The sequence below is a fragment of the Gigantopelta aegis genome, chromosome 8 (assembly GCF_016097555.1).
Source record: "Gigantopelta aegis isolate Gae_Host chromosome 8, Gae_host_genome, whole genome shotgun sequence".
Lineage (NCBI taxonomy): Eukaryota > Metazoa > Mollusca > Gastropoda > Neomphalida > Peltospiridae > Gigantopelta > Gigantopelta aegis.
Window position 1 is genome coordinate 32,490,378 of NC_054706.1, and position 18,551 is coordinate 32,508,928.

General features: G+C 37.7%; 1 protein-coding gene across 2 annotated transcripts; it reads right to left on the reverse strand.

Annotated features, from left to right (window-relative positions):
- Positions 1-278: 278 nt before the first annotated feature.
- LOC121379918 lies at positions 279-18,014 on the reverse strand. Of its 2 annotated transcripts, none has more exons than XM_041508600.1 (2): positions 17,865-18,014; positions 279-2,022 (listed from the first exon to the last, which is right to left on the reverse strand). In XM_041508600.1, exon 2 carries the CDS (start codon positions 2,016-2,018, stop codon positions 759-761), a length of 1,260 nt encoding a protein of 419 aa, XP_041364534.1. In that variant the 5' UTR covers positions 2,019-2,022; positions 17,865-18,014; the 3' UTR covers positions 279-758. The 2 variants fall into 2 exon arrangements, with proteins under 2 accessions (XP_041364534.1, XP_041364535.1); XM_041508601.1 differs by lacking the exon at positions 17,865-18,014 and adding an exon at positions 17,718-17,849.
- Between the last annotated feature and the right edge of the window lie 537 nt (positions 18,015-18,551).

Consider the following 18,551-nt stretch of genomic DNA (forward strand, 5'->3'; position numbering starts at 1 on the left):
AGAAAATTATATATAGAAGGTCAGTTTATATATATATATATATATATATATATATATATATATATATATATATATATATATATATATATATATATATATGTATATGTATATGTATATGTATACACACAGTATATATATAGATAGATATATAAGAAAATGTAGCGGGTTTCCTCTATTGACTACGAGTCAGAATTACCAAATGTTTGACATTCAATAGCCGATGATTAATTAATCAATGGGCTCAAGTGGTGTCGTTAAACAAAACAAACAAACATACAAAGCATACAATGGGTTTTATATGCACTTTCTCATAGACAGAACATTAAAAAAAATTTCTAGGGATGCATCTTCTCCCCGTATCCGTCCCTTCCCCTGCTAGGCATGGTTCTCTGTAAAGAGCGTTTTTACTTGCAACCCATATGTTTTTTGTGGGGTGTTTTGATTGTTTGTTGTTGTTGGGGGATTTGTTTTGGGGAGGTTTTGAGGTGGGTTTGTTTGTTTGTTAGGTGTGTGTGTGTGTGTGTTTTGTTGTTGTTGTTTTTGTTGTTGTTTTGTTTGTGTGTGTGTGTGTATGTGTGTGTGTGTGTGTGTGTGTGTGTGTGTGTGTGTGTGTGTGTGTGTGTGTGTGTGTGTGTGTGTGTGTGTGTGTGTGTCGAAAGTCAGAAAGTCGAACATGCAATTCTTATTGATTCTGTTATACGTTTTTCTGCGATTTAGACATTCCAGTGCGCTTTGAACTATGATCCGGAAGTCCTTGCTTAGATGCGAGGTTGGTTATATATCTCGGGCCATGTCTTGGCTGGACCTATCTTTCCATATCTAAACATGAACAATTGATCATGAATGCCGCTTATGTACGCCGCGTGTTTGCATATGTTACTGTACGAGCACACCAAGACGTCACAGTGGATCATCACCTGTTGATCCAGCAGAACGCTTTCAAATCCATCGCAGGAATTTTTCTTTCGCTTCTGCTTCTCGATATGCAGAATAGTCAGTCCCGTGTCCATTTCCTTGTCCTTGAAATGTTGTCTGGCCCACTCCCTCACGTCAAATGAATCTGTAGCCACAAAAATTCGACTGGCGTTCGGATATCTTGTGTCCAAGAAAGCCCAGAGATATTTCACGCTAGGATATGTATTGATGACTCTAGTTTCCATAGGAATGGTCGGGTTCTTGGCCAGTCGCACGTGAGCACAGACGAACTGACTATGTCTGGGGACACCGGACATGAGCTTTTGAAACTTCTTATCAAACTGTGGAGTCCGTTTCATCAGTATATTCCAACCATTTTTAAAGGCGACCGGTTTGCTATACTTTGCCCATTGAGGAATCGATTTAGCGTGAAGCGGGTTTTTTTTAATTGCCAATAACATATCGCGTTTTGTTTGGAAATAAACCAAATCTTCAGTATACGCTTTATCAAAATCCAAGACGCCTATGTTACCTAGAGAGCTGCCGGATGGTGTCGCTGTTGATAAACCAACCAATTCGTTCTCGTCTACAACCCAGTTGTATTCGTTTGGAACAAAAAACTTTTTCAAATCACATGGGCTGGTCAGAATTATTCCAAACGTTCTGTTTGTAATTTGCGCCAATAGAAACCCTGAAATAATCGCCCTCTGGCGGTCAGCCCAACCGCTACACGGTTTGTCGAAAAGGCATGAATAAATCAAATATTTTTTTCCATGAGTTGAACTATCCACAGATTTGTTAAAATTCTTCTCAACTTTGTCATTATTTGCCAGCTGTTCGTCACTGTTTCTTTCTCTTGTCCGATTTTTATATCTTTGTAATTTCCGGTTCGTGTTTTTGATGCGCGTTTGTTCCTTCCGGTTAAAAATAACATCTGTTGTGTCATCCTTGTTTGGGTCGTGTATTCCAGAATTAGAACGTAGTGTAGGCCTGTTAATTCCATTTTTGTGTGTGCTACTAGCACTGAGTGCGTAAAAGCCAACGAAGATACTTATTAAGGATACAAATGTCACCGTTATAAAAGTTTTCTGCTTTGATTGCATTGTACTGAAAAAAAGAAAAAGAAACAGAAATTAAGAATTAAACAAATTGTGATGCATATTAACACATTTGTTAAATTTATATGTTTCGTAAAACAAAGTAAAATGTTTTGGGCCTCAGGTGGGAGTATAGGTCTCTGAATCCAACGAACCCCACACTCACCCACCCCATCCCCGGTCCCTAGCGCCATGCAAAAATTAGTTGAAAGATAGGAGATACCAGATCAGAGAATGGAAAGGTGAAAGTGGGCGTCAAATATGATAGTTATCTTTAAACTGAAAACAGGGCCCATATTTTCGAAGCTATCTTAGCCTATGAAATCGTGAAATTATCGTAAGCTATGACGTCACTATGGCGTGCGCTGTAGTGACGTCACAACCTAAGACGGTTTTACGATTTCGTAGCGCTAAGATGGTTTCGAAAATAGGGCCCCTGGAAAGCATCATACACAATTCAAAATAAAGAGGTTGTGTCATATATACACGTATAGGACTCTTTGAATTCAAAATAATATTTCTAAACACTGAATTCCAACAAAACCCCAACAAAAACAATAAATAAAATAAAATTAAATTAAAATCTTCAACGTGATCATAATACGTTTTTAAACAATTCGTTGTAAGATAAACGGTATCTAACGCCCACTCATGTAGTATTCTCTGTTTATTAACTAACTGAGCTATTTAATAAACTTGATGACTGTTGCATCTAAATCATTACAAGACGTTTGCTGGCGTGACGGTCTATTTTTAGATTTATGACGCGCTATCTGTCTAAATATAGACTAGTTATCCTGCTGTCTGCGACAGAGCCGGACTAGACCATTACAGAGAAGGGGTGTAATCATACAATATTTACCTGTGCTGTGCAGTGCAATACTGCTGCACACTGACACTCGGAGGGCATTTTAATCTGTACATAGGCCTAAATAAAGAATTCATATAACGTATTAAAACTCTTCAAAACACAACCACTTTTTAAATTGTTATTTTGAATGAGATACCTGTAAGATATGTTTACAACATAGTAATTTTAATTGAAGTTTGTGGTTGCTATGGTTGTGAAAATGGGCGTGGAAAATTGCTAAAAAATCGAAAATTGTCGAAAAAAAAATTTCACTCCTATTTTTAAAATGTTTTAAAAACAATTTTATTTAAATTCACAGAAGTTTTTTTTTTTTTTTGTTATTTTCAAAGCTTTTTGTCTTATTCGCTTACGTCGATCCAAACTAAAATTATAAAGGGAAAACAAAAACTGTTTATGGTATAGGCCCACGAAATGCACAGAACACACCACTCATCCACCCATTGCAGCAGCAGCAATGGTACAGTCCACGCATGTCAGATTTTTACCGGGCAAGAGACACGCAAAAACACCTTCGTGTCGTTTATAAGACAAAAAATACAAATATTACACTTTTAACATAATCTACAATCAATCCCAAAGTCATAAGAGCCCATAAAGATAAGAACACGCATATGGAGTGCGCATGCGCTGAGAGTAAGATGGGCGGCAAACTTAACTTTTTTCAGTTAAAAAATGACGGATCATGATCTGCACCAATCAAAAAAATATTTACGCTGATAGCTCGGCAAGTATCTCAGACATTAATAGGCTAGCGAACTGGGATGAAACCGCCTCCTGTCAAAATGCCTGACACCGGGAATCCCTTCGAGTCTCCGATTTTAGCAGGGAATCCTCAAGCTTTTCCATTGGGAATGGAATCAAAACGATTTAAAAACATGGAAAATGACGGTGGAAAAATCAATCGGAAACATTTAACAAAAATATTTTTGGGTAGAAATTTTTTTTAAGTTCCATATACTGCGCGAACTGGCTCGCAACCGCCATTTTATTCAAATAAAAATGGTGTTGACAGTGAAAAAGCCAATGTCAAAACGTTACGTAACCATTCAATTTAATTAGGTCAGCGCTCAGTGAGCAAACTTCTTGTAATGAAAGAAATTATTGTACTTTCTGTTATGTTTTGTAAAATGTAAGTTGTAAAATGTTAGGTGTGTGTTAGTAGATGCACAACGCATTATCAAACAATATATACGGTAATCATAGGCGTCGGAAGCGCGAGGGTGGGGCCAACTGCCTCCCAACTCCGTTGGTATGTATATTGTCCCCATGTGAAGATCAAATTAATACAGTATATTATATAGACAGATATCTTTATTTACGTCTCACCTCATGTACAATATAATTATATTTAAAATAAACATATAAAAGTACATAAGCCATTCCATAGGGAATTATGAGAGACTTTATATATACAATAAAACAAATATTCACATTTATACTAAATATAAAAACCAAAGGTTTTAATACTAATACATGTACATATGGATACGTCATCGTAATATTAAAATAAGCTTTTGACAATAAACGAAACATACAAATTAATAAAAAATAAAAAAATTAAAGTATCTACGTCTCTGTAGAGTTAAAAAGCAGGTTTTGGCAGTTATAAAAGCAAGTTTTGGTTCAGACAGTAAAAAACATATCTTATTAAAATCAGATAAAGACAAAACTTTCAAAGGCGTGTTGATACAGAATAATATAAATATAGAGGTACCATCCGATAGTGTTGGCAATCTGTTGGAATTCCATCATCGATCATCAGTTGTAACTGGTTTATACTAACCGATTAATTTTCGAGTTTACAATCGGTTAGAATTACATGTATATGAAAACAATAACGAGTTGTTGTCGTGTATAAGTAAAAAAAAAAAAAAAAAAGGCTAATTTTACCTTTAAAAGGACATTCCTGAGTTTGCTGCAATTTTTAAGATGTTATCGACTAACAGAGACTTTTTAACGATTGTAATTACATATCAAATATATTTTTCTGCATAAATATTAGTGGCTGTATATTAAACGTGTTTCTGATCATTCTAATATTTGTACTAGGTTAAATTTCATTTTATTTCCTAAAAAGGTTTTTTTTTTTTTTTGTACGTACGAAATTATTTGAAAACAAAATCCAGTTTGGGCTTCTTACAAATATTAAGACGACCAGAAACACATTGAATATACAGACACTTGTATTCTAAACAAGAAAATATATTTAATATGTAAGTTTAATCGTAGAAATATTTTATCAAAAGTACTGTCGGAAATAGAATAAAAATGATTTTCGTCGATTATTTCTTTCATATTAAACTGACAAGTAAATATTTTGTAAATACCCATTCAATGATACTCTACCTAATTTAGCATTTACTTGTTTGGGCTCTCTTTGATGTACAAGGTAGTGTTTACTCTTGAAATTAAACTAAAGATGTCAGTAAACAGGTGATTTGTGACCTTTATTGGAACATATTATAACACATTTTGATCGATATGTGTCAATTTCATTTACCCTTAAACAAACTTGTAATTTAAAGCTGCAAGTTAACTGATTATTTTGAATTGCAGCATAAATTATTAATTATGACAAGCATATTAATTGAATATAAATTCAATATAAGTACATTAGAAATTTACACAATCTTGCAACAATTTAAAGGTGCTATATCGTAGTTATATGCGAGCTGTGATAAAGATCTCCAATAAAAATGTATTTTCTACCAGTAGATAAAATTATTTCCTATAATCATTTATGGGCATATTGTTAAAAGTGTCTTCTTTAAATGTTAAATAAAAACAAATTTATTAAAAAAAAGAAGAAAAAAAAGAGAAAGATTTGCAATAGCTGTCATTGTGCAACATTGAGATAGCACCTTTAATACCGGTATAATGGATCACTCATAATGGTTCTTGACAGTTTTGCTAAAACGTTACTTATAAATGACTACAAATATTTTGTTTTGGTGAGGGATAGGGGTAAACCATCATCAGAAACAGTCCCTCATATATTGTAACAGCAATGAAATTGACACATGTTGACCACAATTTGTTATAGTCTGTTCCAATAAAGTGCACAAACCACCTATGTACTGACATTTTTCTTTTAATTTCAAGAGTAAACACCACCTTGAACATCAATGAGCGCCAAAACAAGTAAATGCTAAATTAGGTAGACTATCATTAAATAAATATTTACAAAATATTTACTTGTCAGTTTAATATGTAAGAAATAATCGACGAAAATCATTTTTGTTCTATTTCCGACAGTACTTCTTTGTTTTTTTTATAGTCGGAAACATCTTACAATGCAGCAAACTCGGGAATGAATACGTCGATGGAACACTCCTCAGGCCCATGAATCTAACCCCAGTACAACTGTGTCTTTAGTTGCAGACAGCCTCAGGCGCGAGTAATCTAAGGTCTATAACGATCACAGATACTATGGGTTTTTTTTTAAATAATTGCTTTAGCTCTTGAATCCACCTGTGGATAGATTTCATGTCTTTTAAGTACAGATTTTCACCACGTGATAGTCCTTAAACTGGTCATGCCTTTAAATGTGACACGGATGGACAAGGATGGAGTTTGATAACAAATGGGAAAGAACCATATTGTCTAAAACATTGTCAATCCACCAGAGAAAACACTAGAGTTTCGTTTATTATATACTAGTATATACTGCAGCAAACTCGGGAATGTCCCTTTAATAAATATTTAATATCTTAAAATTATATGAAAACAACAACGAGTTGTTGTCGTGTATATCTAAAAAACAATGACCTTTAATAAATATTTAATATAATTTACACATGAAAATAAACCCACAAAAACTCATATTTACATCAGTTGAATCATCTACAACCGAAGGAACAATTTCTACACACAATCGGTTATGGATTGGTAGAGTCATACCTATCAATTTACAGTTATAATCGATCATTGGAAGATCACTACTTTCCGACACCTATTGTTTTAGTTTAATTTACAAAAATATATATTAGTTCTTTAAATAATATAAATAATATAAATCAATCAATCAATCAATCAATGAAATGCTATGACAGTATGTTTTTATTTGGATAAAAAAAAAAAAAATGCTTTACTTCATAATAAAAAAATAAAAATTCTAAAAAGGAATGAGTCCCTCTATATCGGACGGGCTGCTAACTGCCACCTACTCACAGGTGCGAACCCACTACTGCACGACACGGGAACTTCTGCCTGCTGCGTTTCCGCCCTGGGCCGATTCGTCCCTCCTTAGTCAACCTGGTAGCGCCCGCCTCCGCGGATACGACCATATTGATGCCGAGTTTAGTGCGGACAGCCGATCGACATAGAGCACCAGAGAGCAGAAACCCCACCCTCAAGACGTCCATCATTCCCTGCCTCCAAGTAGCTGGATTACAGGAGCACGCCACATGATCCTACATAGTTGTGTCTCGATGTATCCTGAGGCGCATTGAGACAAACATCACGGAGTATCAGCTCTACCTTACATGGTAAACCCAAATACCATGGTTTGTATTTGACCATACTGTCGGGATTATATAGCGTAGGTTTGTTAACAACAACAACACAACAACAACAGTGGTTCATGGACCAACCAGAATACTTCTACTAAGCTGATATCAATAGCTTTTAGGATAAATGGGCCAAATGCACGGTGGTCAAAGGAGTACAAACGTTTGGTCTGTCATCGCTTTTAATACCTAGTTCTAAGAACCTTTTGATTTTGATGAGATGGAAAGGGGGACATCTAAGTCCTGTTGGGATTTGACTTTTCAAGACGAACCAAAAAATAAAGTGTGTGTGTGTGGGGTGGGGGGGGGGGGTGGGGTTGGGGTTCAGGAATGTGATGACAGAGGGGTCATGACTGCCAAGAACCGTTCTTTCTACGCCAATGTTTAAGACCGACGAAAAATTCAAAACTAATCGAATATGTTAGTGTTATTGTTTTCAGTTCAATACATCGATTGTCCATTTTATCAATTGTCTAAATTGGTTAATAAAACAACTTTCGTGACCTGGTCGAAATAGCTAATAGTATAGTCAGAACGTTCGCCCATGACAGGCGTGCACTGCAACACATATATGTTAATATTTTTAATGGAAATCCAAATTCACGAAAATGTTGATATGTTTAACAGTAACGTGGTACAAATTTAATAGTTTCAGATAATTGACATTCTAACAATTCATTCATCAGTTCCCGTTCAATGTTTGTCGCCCTCTCCCTCGAGCCATGTTTGCGTGCGTGCGTGCGTGCGTGCGTGCGTGCGTGCTTATATGTGTGGGGTACGCGTATTGTTATTGTAATATTTATCTGCCAGGTTTTGTAAAATATCAGTTGAAAAATGTAAGGAAAGTTGTTAATATAGGGCCTGTTGCCCAGTCTATAAAATACTGTAGAATGTCAATAAAGATCATTTTAAAAGATTCCTAATATTGGTTTCCATTAATAGATGAAATACCGCATGCGTTATTTGGAAAGAAAGAAAAATGCTTTATTTGAAAAGATAGAGAAAGAAAAAGGAATGAGTCCCTCTTTATCGGACGAGCTGCCAACTGCCACCTACTCACAGGTGCGAACCCACTACTGCACGACACGGAAACTTCTGCCTGCTGCGTTTCCGCCCTGGGCCGATTCGTCCCTCCTTAGTCAACCTGGTAGCGCCCGCCTCCGCGGATACGACCATATTGATGCCGGGCTTAGTGCGGACACCCGATCGACATAGCGCACCAGAGAGCAGAAACCCCGCCCTCAAGACGTCCATCATTCCCTGCCTCCAAGTAGCTGGATTACAGGAGCACGCCACAACTCCCGGCGATAAGAAACTGACATTTTAGATTATTTAACTTGAGCATGATTTCAAAATACGTGGATTATCTCCCTTGGTAATATTTTATAAATTTATTCTTATAATAATAATAATCTAATTTTGATAATTAATTAAATCTATGGTCGTGTTTGATTTTAATAACATTAACAATATATAAGAATTAAATACGAGTATGTACTATTTATTTATGTCATTGTATAAAACATTCCTCTTGCTAACACGTGTGCATTTCGGTGAATTCCGTAAATGAGAAAATCCGAGCATTCACATCAGCTTCTGTCGGTACATTTGATGTTAATTTAAAATGTTAAGGAAACCAGTACACAGTCACTTGTGGATTTGAAAAAGAAAAAAAAATCAAATATTAAAATTTGTCACAGTTGGATTTTTTTTTTCTTTTAGTCATATGTGTTATAATTCAAACGCATATTAGTAATAGACAATTTATGTGACAGCTTTTATGAATTTGAACGTACATTTTTGAGTCTTAACGTATCCTGTTTGGGGCGAGGCATAGCCCAGTAGTACAGCGCTCGCTCGATGCGCGGATGGCTTGGGATTGATTCCCGTCAGTGGGCCCATTGCGTTATTTCTTGCTCCAGCCATCGCATCACGACTGGTATATCAAAGGCCGTGGTATGTACTACCCTGTCTGTGGGATGGTGCATATAAAAGATCCCTTGCTGCTAATCGAAAAGAGTAGCCATGAAGTGGCGACATCGGGTTTCCTCTCACAATATCTGTGTGGTCCTTAACCATTTGTCTGACGCCATATAACCGTAAATAAAATGTGTTGAGTGCGTCGTTAAATAAAACATTTCTTTCTTTTTGTATCCTGTTTGAAACGCATTTAGACAAACATCGGTGTACACCCTCTATCTTACATGATACTCCCAAATACCATAGCATGTATCTGACGATATTGTTGGGATTATATAGTGTAGGTCTGTTAACAACAACTACAACTACAACAACAACAACAGAAGAGTGGTTGATGGGCCAGCCAGAATACTTGTACTTAGCTGATATCAATAGCTTTAAGGATAAATGGGCCAAATGCACTGAGATCAAAGGAGTACAAACGTTCGGTCTGTCATAGCTTGTAATACCTAGTTCTAGGAACCTTTTCATTTTGATACGGCTGGAGGGGGAGGGGGGGGGGGGGCACTAAGACCTGTTGGGATTGTCTGTTTTAAGACGAACTAAAAGATAAAGTGGAGGTGGAGGAGGAATGAGATGGTGGAGGGATCATGACCGCCAAGACGCGGTTAATAAACCAACTTTCCTGTCTTGGACGAAAGAGCTGACAGTATAGTCAGAACGTTCGCCCATGACAGACGTGCGCTGTAACACATATATATTAATATTTTTAATGGAAATCCAAATTCATATCAACAAACGTATTGATATGTTTAGCGGTAACATGGTACAAAATTTAAAAGTTTCGGATAAATGACATTCTAAGAATTCATTCAACAGTTTCCTTTGAATGTTTGTTGCCCTCTATCCAAAGCTGTGTGCGTGGGTGCTTATGTGTGTGTGTGTGGGGGGTGGGGGGTGGGGGTGTACGTGTATTATTATTGTAATAATTATCAGCCACGTTTTGTAAAATATCACTTTAAAAATGTAAGAAACGTTGTTAATATAGGGCCTGTTGCCCAGTCTATAAAATACTGTAGAATGTCAATAAAGATCATTTTAAAAGATTCCTAATATTGGTTTCCATTAATAGATGAAATACCGCATGCGTTATTTGGAAAGAAAGAAAAATGCTTTATTTGAAAAGATAGAGAAAGAAAAAGGAATGAGTCCCTCTTTATCGGACGAGCTGCCAACTGCCACCTACTCACAGGTGCGAACCCACTACTGCACGACACGGAAACTTCTGCCTGCTGCGTTTCCGCCCTGGGCCGATTCGTCCCTCCTTAGTCAACCTGGTAGCGCCCGCCTCCGCGGATACGACCATATTGATGCCGGGCTTAGTGCGGACACCCGATCGACATAGCGCACCAGAGAGCAGAAACCCCGCCCTCAAGACGTCCATCATTCCCTGCCTCCAAGTAGCTGGATTACAGGAGCACGCCACAACTCCCGGCGATAAGAAACTGACATTTTAGATTATTTAACTTGAGCATGATTTCAAAATACGTGGATTATCTCCCTTGGTAATATTTTATAAATTTATTCTTATAATAATAATAATCTAATTTTGATAATTAATTAAATCTATGGTCGTGTTTGATTTTAATAACATTAACAATATATAAGAATTAAATACGAGTATGTACTATTTATTTATGTCATTGTATAAAACATTCCTCTTGCTAACACGTGTGCATTTCGGTGAATTCCGTAAATGAGAAAATCCGAGCATTCACATCAGCTTCTGTCGGTACATTTGATGTTAATTTAAAATGTTAAGGAAACCACTACACAGTCACTTGTGGATTTGAAAAAGAAAAAAAAATCAAATATTAAAATTTGTCACAGTTGGATTTTTTTTTTCTTTTAGTCATATGTGTTATAATTCAAACGCATATTAGTAATAGACAATTTATGTGACAGCTTTTATGAATTTGAACGTACATTTTTGAGTCTTAACGTATCCTGTTTGGGGCGAGGCATAGCCCAGTAGTACAGCGCTCGCTCGATGCGCGGATGGCTTGGGATTGATTCCCGTCAGTGGGCCCATTGCGTTATTTCTTGCTCCAGCCATCGCATCACGACTGGTATATCAAAGGCCGTGGTATGTACTACCCTGTCTGTGGGATGGTGCATATAAAAGATCCCTTGCTGCTAATCGAAAAGAGTAGCCATGAAGTGGCGACATCGGGTTTCCTCTCACAATATCTGTGTGGTCCTTAACCATTTGTCTGACGCCATATAACCGTAAATAAAATGTGTTGAGTGCGTCGTTAAATAAAACATTTCTTTCTTTTTGTATCCTGTTTGAAACGCATTTAGACAAACATCGGTGTACACCCTCTATCTTACATGATACTCCCAAATACCATAGCATGTATCTGACGATATTGTTGGGATTATATAGTGTAGGTCTGTTAACAACAACTACAACTACAACAACAACAACAGAAGAGTGGTTGATGGGCCAGCCAGAATACTTGTACTTAGCTGATATCAATAGCTTTAAGGATAAATGGGCCAAATGCACTGAGATCAAAGGAGTACAAACGTTCGGTCTGTCATAGCTTGTAATACCTAGTTCTAGGAACCTTTTCATTTTGATACGGCTGGAGGGGGAGGGGGGGGGGGGGCACTAAGACCTGTTGGGATTGTCTGTTTTAAGACGAACTAAAAGATAAAGTGGAGGTGGAGGAGGAATGAGATGGTGGAGGGATCATGACCGCCAAGACGCGGTTAATAAACCAACTTTCCTGTCTTGGACGAAAGAGCTGACAGTATAGTCAGAACGTTCGCCCATGACAGACGTGCGCTGTAACACATATATATTAATATTTTTAATGGAAATCCAAATTCATATCAACAAACGTATTGATATGTTTAGCGGTAACATGGTACAAAATTTAAAAGTTTCGGATAAATGACATTCTAAGAATTCATTCAACAGTTTCCTTTGAATGTTTGTTGCCCTCTATCCAAAGCTGTGTGCGTGGGTGCTTATGTGTGTGTGGGGGGGGGGGGGGGGGTACGTGTATTATTATTGTAATAATTATCAGCCACGTTTTGTAAAATATCACTTTAAAAATGTAAGAAACGTTGTTAATATAGGGCCTGTTGCCCAGTCTATAAAATACTGTAGAATGTCAATAAAGATCATTTTAAAAGATTCCTAATATTGGTTTCCATTAATAGATGAAATACCGCATGCGTTATTTGGAAAGAAAGAAAAATGCTTTATTTGAAAAGATAGAGAAAGAAAAAGGAATGAGTCCCTCTTTATCGGACGAGCTGCCAACTGCCACCTACTCACAGGTGCGAACCCACTACTGCACGACACGGAAACTTCTGCCTGCTGCGTTTCCGCCCTGGGCCGATTCGTCCCTCCTTAGTCAACCTGGTAGCGCCCGCCTCCGCGGATACGACCATATTGATGCCGGGCTTAGTGCGGACACCCGATCGACATAGCGCACCAGAGAGCAGAAACCCCGCCCTCAAGACGTCCATCATTCCCTGCCTCCAAGTAGCTGGATTACAGGAGCACGCCACAACTCCCGGCGATAAGAAACTGACATTTTAGATTATTTAACTTGAGCATGATTTCAAAATACGTGGATTATCTCCCTTGGTAATATTTTATAAATTTATTATTTTTAACAACATAACTTTGATAATTGAGGAAACCTATGGTTTTCGCTAATTTAAATAATAATAACAACACATGAAAACTAAATATGTACTACATGTATTTATTTATATCAGTGTATAAACAAATAATAAAATTCTGCTATTTATTTACGTTTTGTTCGGATAATTCCGTTAAAAGTTGGCGAAAAAGGCCGAACTATCCAACCACAGCCTAATGCTGGGCCGCGTTGCTTTAACACAAATCCGCTACCAGCGCTTAGTAGCGCATTTCTACGGTCTAAGCATTAAAATCGTTGACAGCGAAGCCTTTTTAGGGATTGTTCGCTTATTGCAGAGTACTTAATGTTTGTTTAACGACACCGCTAAAGCACATTGATTTATTAATCATTGTAAACTGATTTGGAATGTGTTCTGTATTGTGATTGGTTAATTACATTCTTTTTCCGGGATCAAATAGACAATAACACCCGGAAAGCTAATGACATCATTAGCAATTGGCACGGGCGAAAGTGACAATTCAAGGGTCTACAGTTAGATTGTAGCCAGGTATTGTTTTCAAGAAATGCCAAATATACAGTTAATTCTGTAGAAAACGATTTAGTTTACAATGGACATTACCATATGGGGTTTTTAGATTTGCGGGTGAAACCCGCTACATTTTTCCATTAACAACAAGGGATCTTTTATATGAAATTACCCACATCCAGGACAGCACATACCACAGCCTTTGATATAACAAACGTGTATTAGTTCGTAAAGCCAAACAATACAAGCAAGCTGCAGTGACGTTTGTAGAGAGGAAACCCGCTGCATTTCTCCAAGGGATCTTTATATGCATCATCCTATAGACAGGATAGCACATACCACGGCCTTTCATATACCACCAGTCGTGGTGCACTGACTGGAACGAGAAATACCCCAATGGGCCCACCGACGGGGGTCGATCACAAACCGATTGCGCATCAAACGAGCGCTTTACCACTCAGTGATTGGGCTACGTCCCGCCCGCAGAGCACTTAAGGCTGGCTGTTAGGTAATGGGTTCGCATCCCGGTATCGGCTCCCACTAAGAACTAATTTAACAACTCAAAGGGTAGGTATAAGGCCATTTGGCCAACTTTCACCTTACTAACCACTTACTGAGGTGCGTTCCCAGGACAGCGTGCTTGAACCTTTATTGGAATATACGCACGAAAATAAGTATAAATGAACGAGGGTGCAGATCATCTTGTACAAAGCGGCCTTAGCCTAATTGTCATGGAAAAAAGACTGTTGCAATTGATTTGTTTAACATAAGCATACGAGAGAGGAGGTCAGGGGGTCAATTGAGCCGAAGGAGTACGCCTGAACACTTTTCTGTACTGGTGATTTTTACTTGTAGAATGCATGAAATTGCCTTTATAATTTTAAAAACATTTCTGGGGGTGTATTCCTCCGAACAGTTTTAGAATTGACGTAAATTCGAAACCCAAAATTATGAGTTTTGGCCCCCACACTAGGACGTATAATAAACTAGATGTAGTAAGCTATCAAATGAACTACGATTTAGCGATATGGTGTTTGGGAAAAAATTTCAGAAATTAAAATTAGAAAAGTTTGGAAAATATTTATGTAAAAAAAATCAGTTTCTCATGAATATGCTAATTAGATGAAAAAAAACTTTTATGTTGGAACCTATATAATTTTCATGATTAATGGAATTAAAAGGTTATTTACCATCACTTTAAAAAATTTGCTGATCATAAAAAGGAAAAAATTAAGAGATATAGCTATTTATTTGGAAATACGGATTTTTAAAATTAAAATGTGCTGGGGTCACGTGACGTCATTTTTCCAAACACGTGACCACATTTGGTCACCACATCAAAAATCCAACAAATCAAAATGGAAAGTTTGGATTTTAAGCGTCACAAAATGTTTTTATTTAAAAGATTTTAATCTCTCTTATAACTGAAATTTGGTTTCTGTCCCGTGGACTGTTGTTTTTGGGTAGCAGCAGATCGAAAACAAATTGACTTGACGTACCTTTAAAAGTATGCAAATTCCCAATTAACGTACAGGTTTAGGAAGTAAGAGTTGCAGATCTGAAATGGACACATATGTACATATCTTCATGCCTCTCCGACAGATAAATCGACCTGGCTTCCGTACAATGATAAACTTGACATATTTAAGATTTCAAATGAGCTATAATATAGCCATATGACTTCTGGGGGCATTAAACTTAATTTTTAAGCCACTTTTTGCTATTGTGCCACTCTACTAATACTTCTGCGCTATTTTTAACCCCTGTCAGGCGCGAATCCTGTGAGAGGGTACTGGAGGTGTGCATTTCAACGGCATTTCGACAATGTTCCCGAAAATTGCCGAAGACGTTACCATAAACACGTCAACATTGAATTCCTTTGACGTGACGTCAACAATGCTTTGGCGTTTTAATATGCTTATTGATGTCAACGCGATACTACGCACATTCATCTGAATATAGTTTTAAGGTCTCACTACACAGATCACTTCCGGGTGAGAGTTCATTGATGACGGTCCACTACAGTTCCTAATTGTGACACATGTTATGGTTCACATATTCACTTCTAGGAAATGGTGAAGAATTAAAACAATATGTATGTTTAATGGTAAGCCTTCTGGCTGTATTTTGCCCATGTTATTTTGTAATATTGTGCATCGACCTTTTGGGACATGGGTATATAGCGCGAGTGACAGCCGGAGTGAATCGGTTAATGAACCACCTGTTCGGACCGGTACTACAGCCAGATGCAGTCATATAGCAAACAAACTGAGACGGAAATGTTCTCAATTTTGGAGTGAAAATAAATGCTTATATAATGTATGTTCGCAATGGTGTATGTTGTTTGTGTCAACGAGAACCCGTTCTATGGGCAATCTTCGCTTGAAGTTGGGCAGTTTAACATGGGTTTCAATGGCAGATGACATCTGTGTAGTGAGACCTAACTTCAGAAAAGTGCCAAAAGATCGCTGTTCGACATTTATAATCATATTTATTTTAAATATAAAATATCTGCGCATGGATCTAATACTACCTAAATGATGACATCTAACTACTGCGCTGTTCTGTTTCAGTATTTCCTGCACATGTTTGAATGGATACATCAATAGAGGTAAGTGATTGATTGATTATTTGTTTACTTGTTTCTTTATCAGGACCGATAATGAAGGAGGTTGGAATGAATTAATGAATGTTTAAGGGCACCCCAACACAAAAAATACATCGGCTATTGGGTGTCAAACGTAGGAGATTGGAGGGGGGGGGGGGGGGGGGGCGTATATATTGGGGGTTGGGAGCATCCACATTGGGAAGAGAAACCCACACCGTCAATGAGTCGTGTTATGAATGGATGAATGAATGAATGAATTAATTAATTAATTAATGTTTAACGACACCCCAGCACGAAAAATATATCGGCTGTTGGGTGTCAAACTATGGTAAATTGAAAAATAATGAGATTACTATACATATAATACATGATAGTTTACGTTTGACTACTGTAGATGCCCCTTTTAACCGTTGCACCCACTACCTTGAAAAATCGTTCATCCGTCCTTGCCAGTTACAAATTCAAAATTACTCCCCCTCCCTCTTCACAACCCCGTATCCGTCGACAGCTTCACAGCCTCGTTGTGACCCCTGCCCGATTTCACGCTGGATCCGCCACCGGTCCAGATAGCTGAGATGTGTTCCCAGGACAGCGTGCTTGAACCTTAATTAGATTTAAGCACCAGAATACGTATAAATGAACGAGAGTGCAGATCACCTTGTACAACGCGGTCCTGATTGTCATGGAAAAAGACTGTTAAAATGGGGTGTTTTGTTAGAGTGGCGGGTTGTAGCCCAGTGGTAAAGTGTCCGCCTGGTACGCGGTCGGTTTGGGATCGATCCCCGTCGGTGGGCCCATTGGGCTATTTCTCGTTCCACCCAGTGCACCACGACTGGTATATCAAACGCCGTGGTATGTGCTATCCTGTTTGTGGGATGTTGCATGTAAAAGATCCCTTGCTACTAATGGAAACTTTTTAGCGGGTTTCCTCTCTAAGACTATATGTCAAAATTACCAAATGTTTGACATCCAATAAGCCGATGCTTAATAAATCAATGTGCTCTAGTGGTGTCGTTAAACAAAACAAAACTTTGTTTTTGTTTGTTTTGTTAAACATAACTTTTCGAGACAGAAGGTCAGGGGTCAACTCCCCCACTTCCCACCCACCTCACCCCACCCGCCACACTCGAGCTAATCTTAGCATACGGACAAAGACGATGGATACATTCAAATTCATCGAGCTGGTCGGAAAAGCTTTCAATCAGCCTGTACTACTCACAGTATTAGTTGTAATCCACATACACGTAATATACGGGGGGGGGGGGGGGGGGGGGGGTAGCCGGCAGTGTATCGTGGTAAGCCTGCAAAGTACGGGAGGTTCGGTGTCACACTGTGATAGGTTGGAGTCCCAACAACGGCATAAGACAGTTTGTGAGGCTAGAAAGGACTTAACTATCTCCTGCGCCAGTGCGTTAATATAAAACCCGACATACATAAAACGTACATATATTCATACATCAATAGATACACACACACACACACACACACACACACACACACACACACACACATACACATACACACACACACACACACACACACACACACACACACACACACACACACACACATGTACACCGTATTACCTTAATTTGCATCCCTTTCTACCAGACAATGTCGGACTTCATCCTTGAACTTTTCCCTGAATAAGATTAACTAAACTAAACTGTTTACGCGAACAAGAGAAGTCACCCAACTGAAACAGAATGATTCGTTTTATAAAATATCCTCACCTGCTCTATATGCGTGGTTACTGACATATATAGTCTTTTCTTTACTTTCAAGTTCTTAAACCAGCATTCATAAACCACATATATATATATATATATACATATTTACATAGCTACATCCATAGAGCTATTTTATAACACAAGCGCTGTACTTCTTTTAAAATATACACCTGGAAATTAGTTAAGTGCCATCTGAATTGTATTGCGGGCAAAAAGGCACCTATAAGTAGTTATCAGCGCTGACGGAGTTAAAACCCGAGTTTTTACATATTCTGTATTTACTGGATATTTACCGGCATGGCACAATTCTAGCTCCATAGCTCCATAACTAATAGCCATACATTTTCATGCATATTATTTTTTTTTCTCTCTTTGTTTTTGTTTTTTGAATACATTAAATATTGATGTAACGATAGTGCCATTTACTGTCAATCCTCTGTATACACGGAACATTTATCAGTGGCTGTGGCACGTGCTATCCTTTCTGTGGGATGGTGCATATAAAAAAATCTACTAATGGAAAAATGTAGCAGGTTTCCTCTCTTAGACTATATGTCAAAATTACCAAATGTTTGACATCCAATGGCTAATTATTAATAAATCAATGTACTCTAGTGATGTTGTTAAACAAAACAAACAAACAAACAAACAAACAAACAAACAAACACAGAACATTAAGTTCAGTGTTTT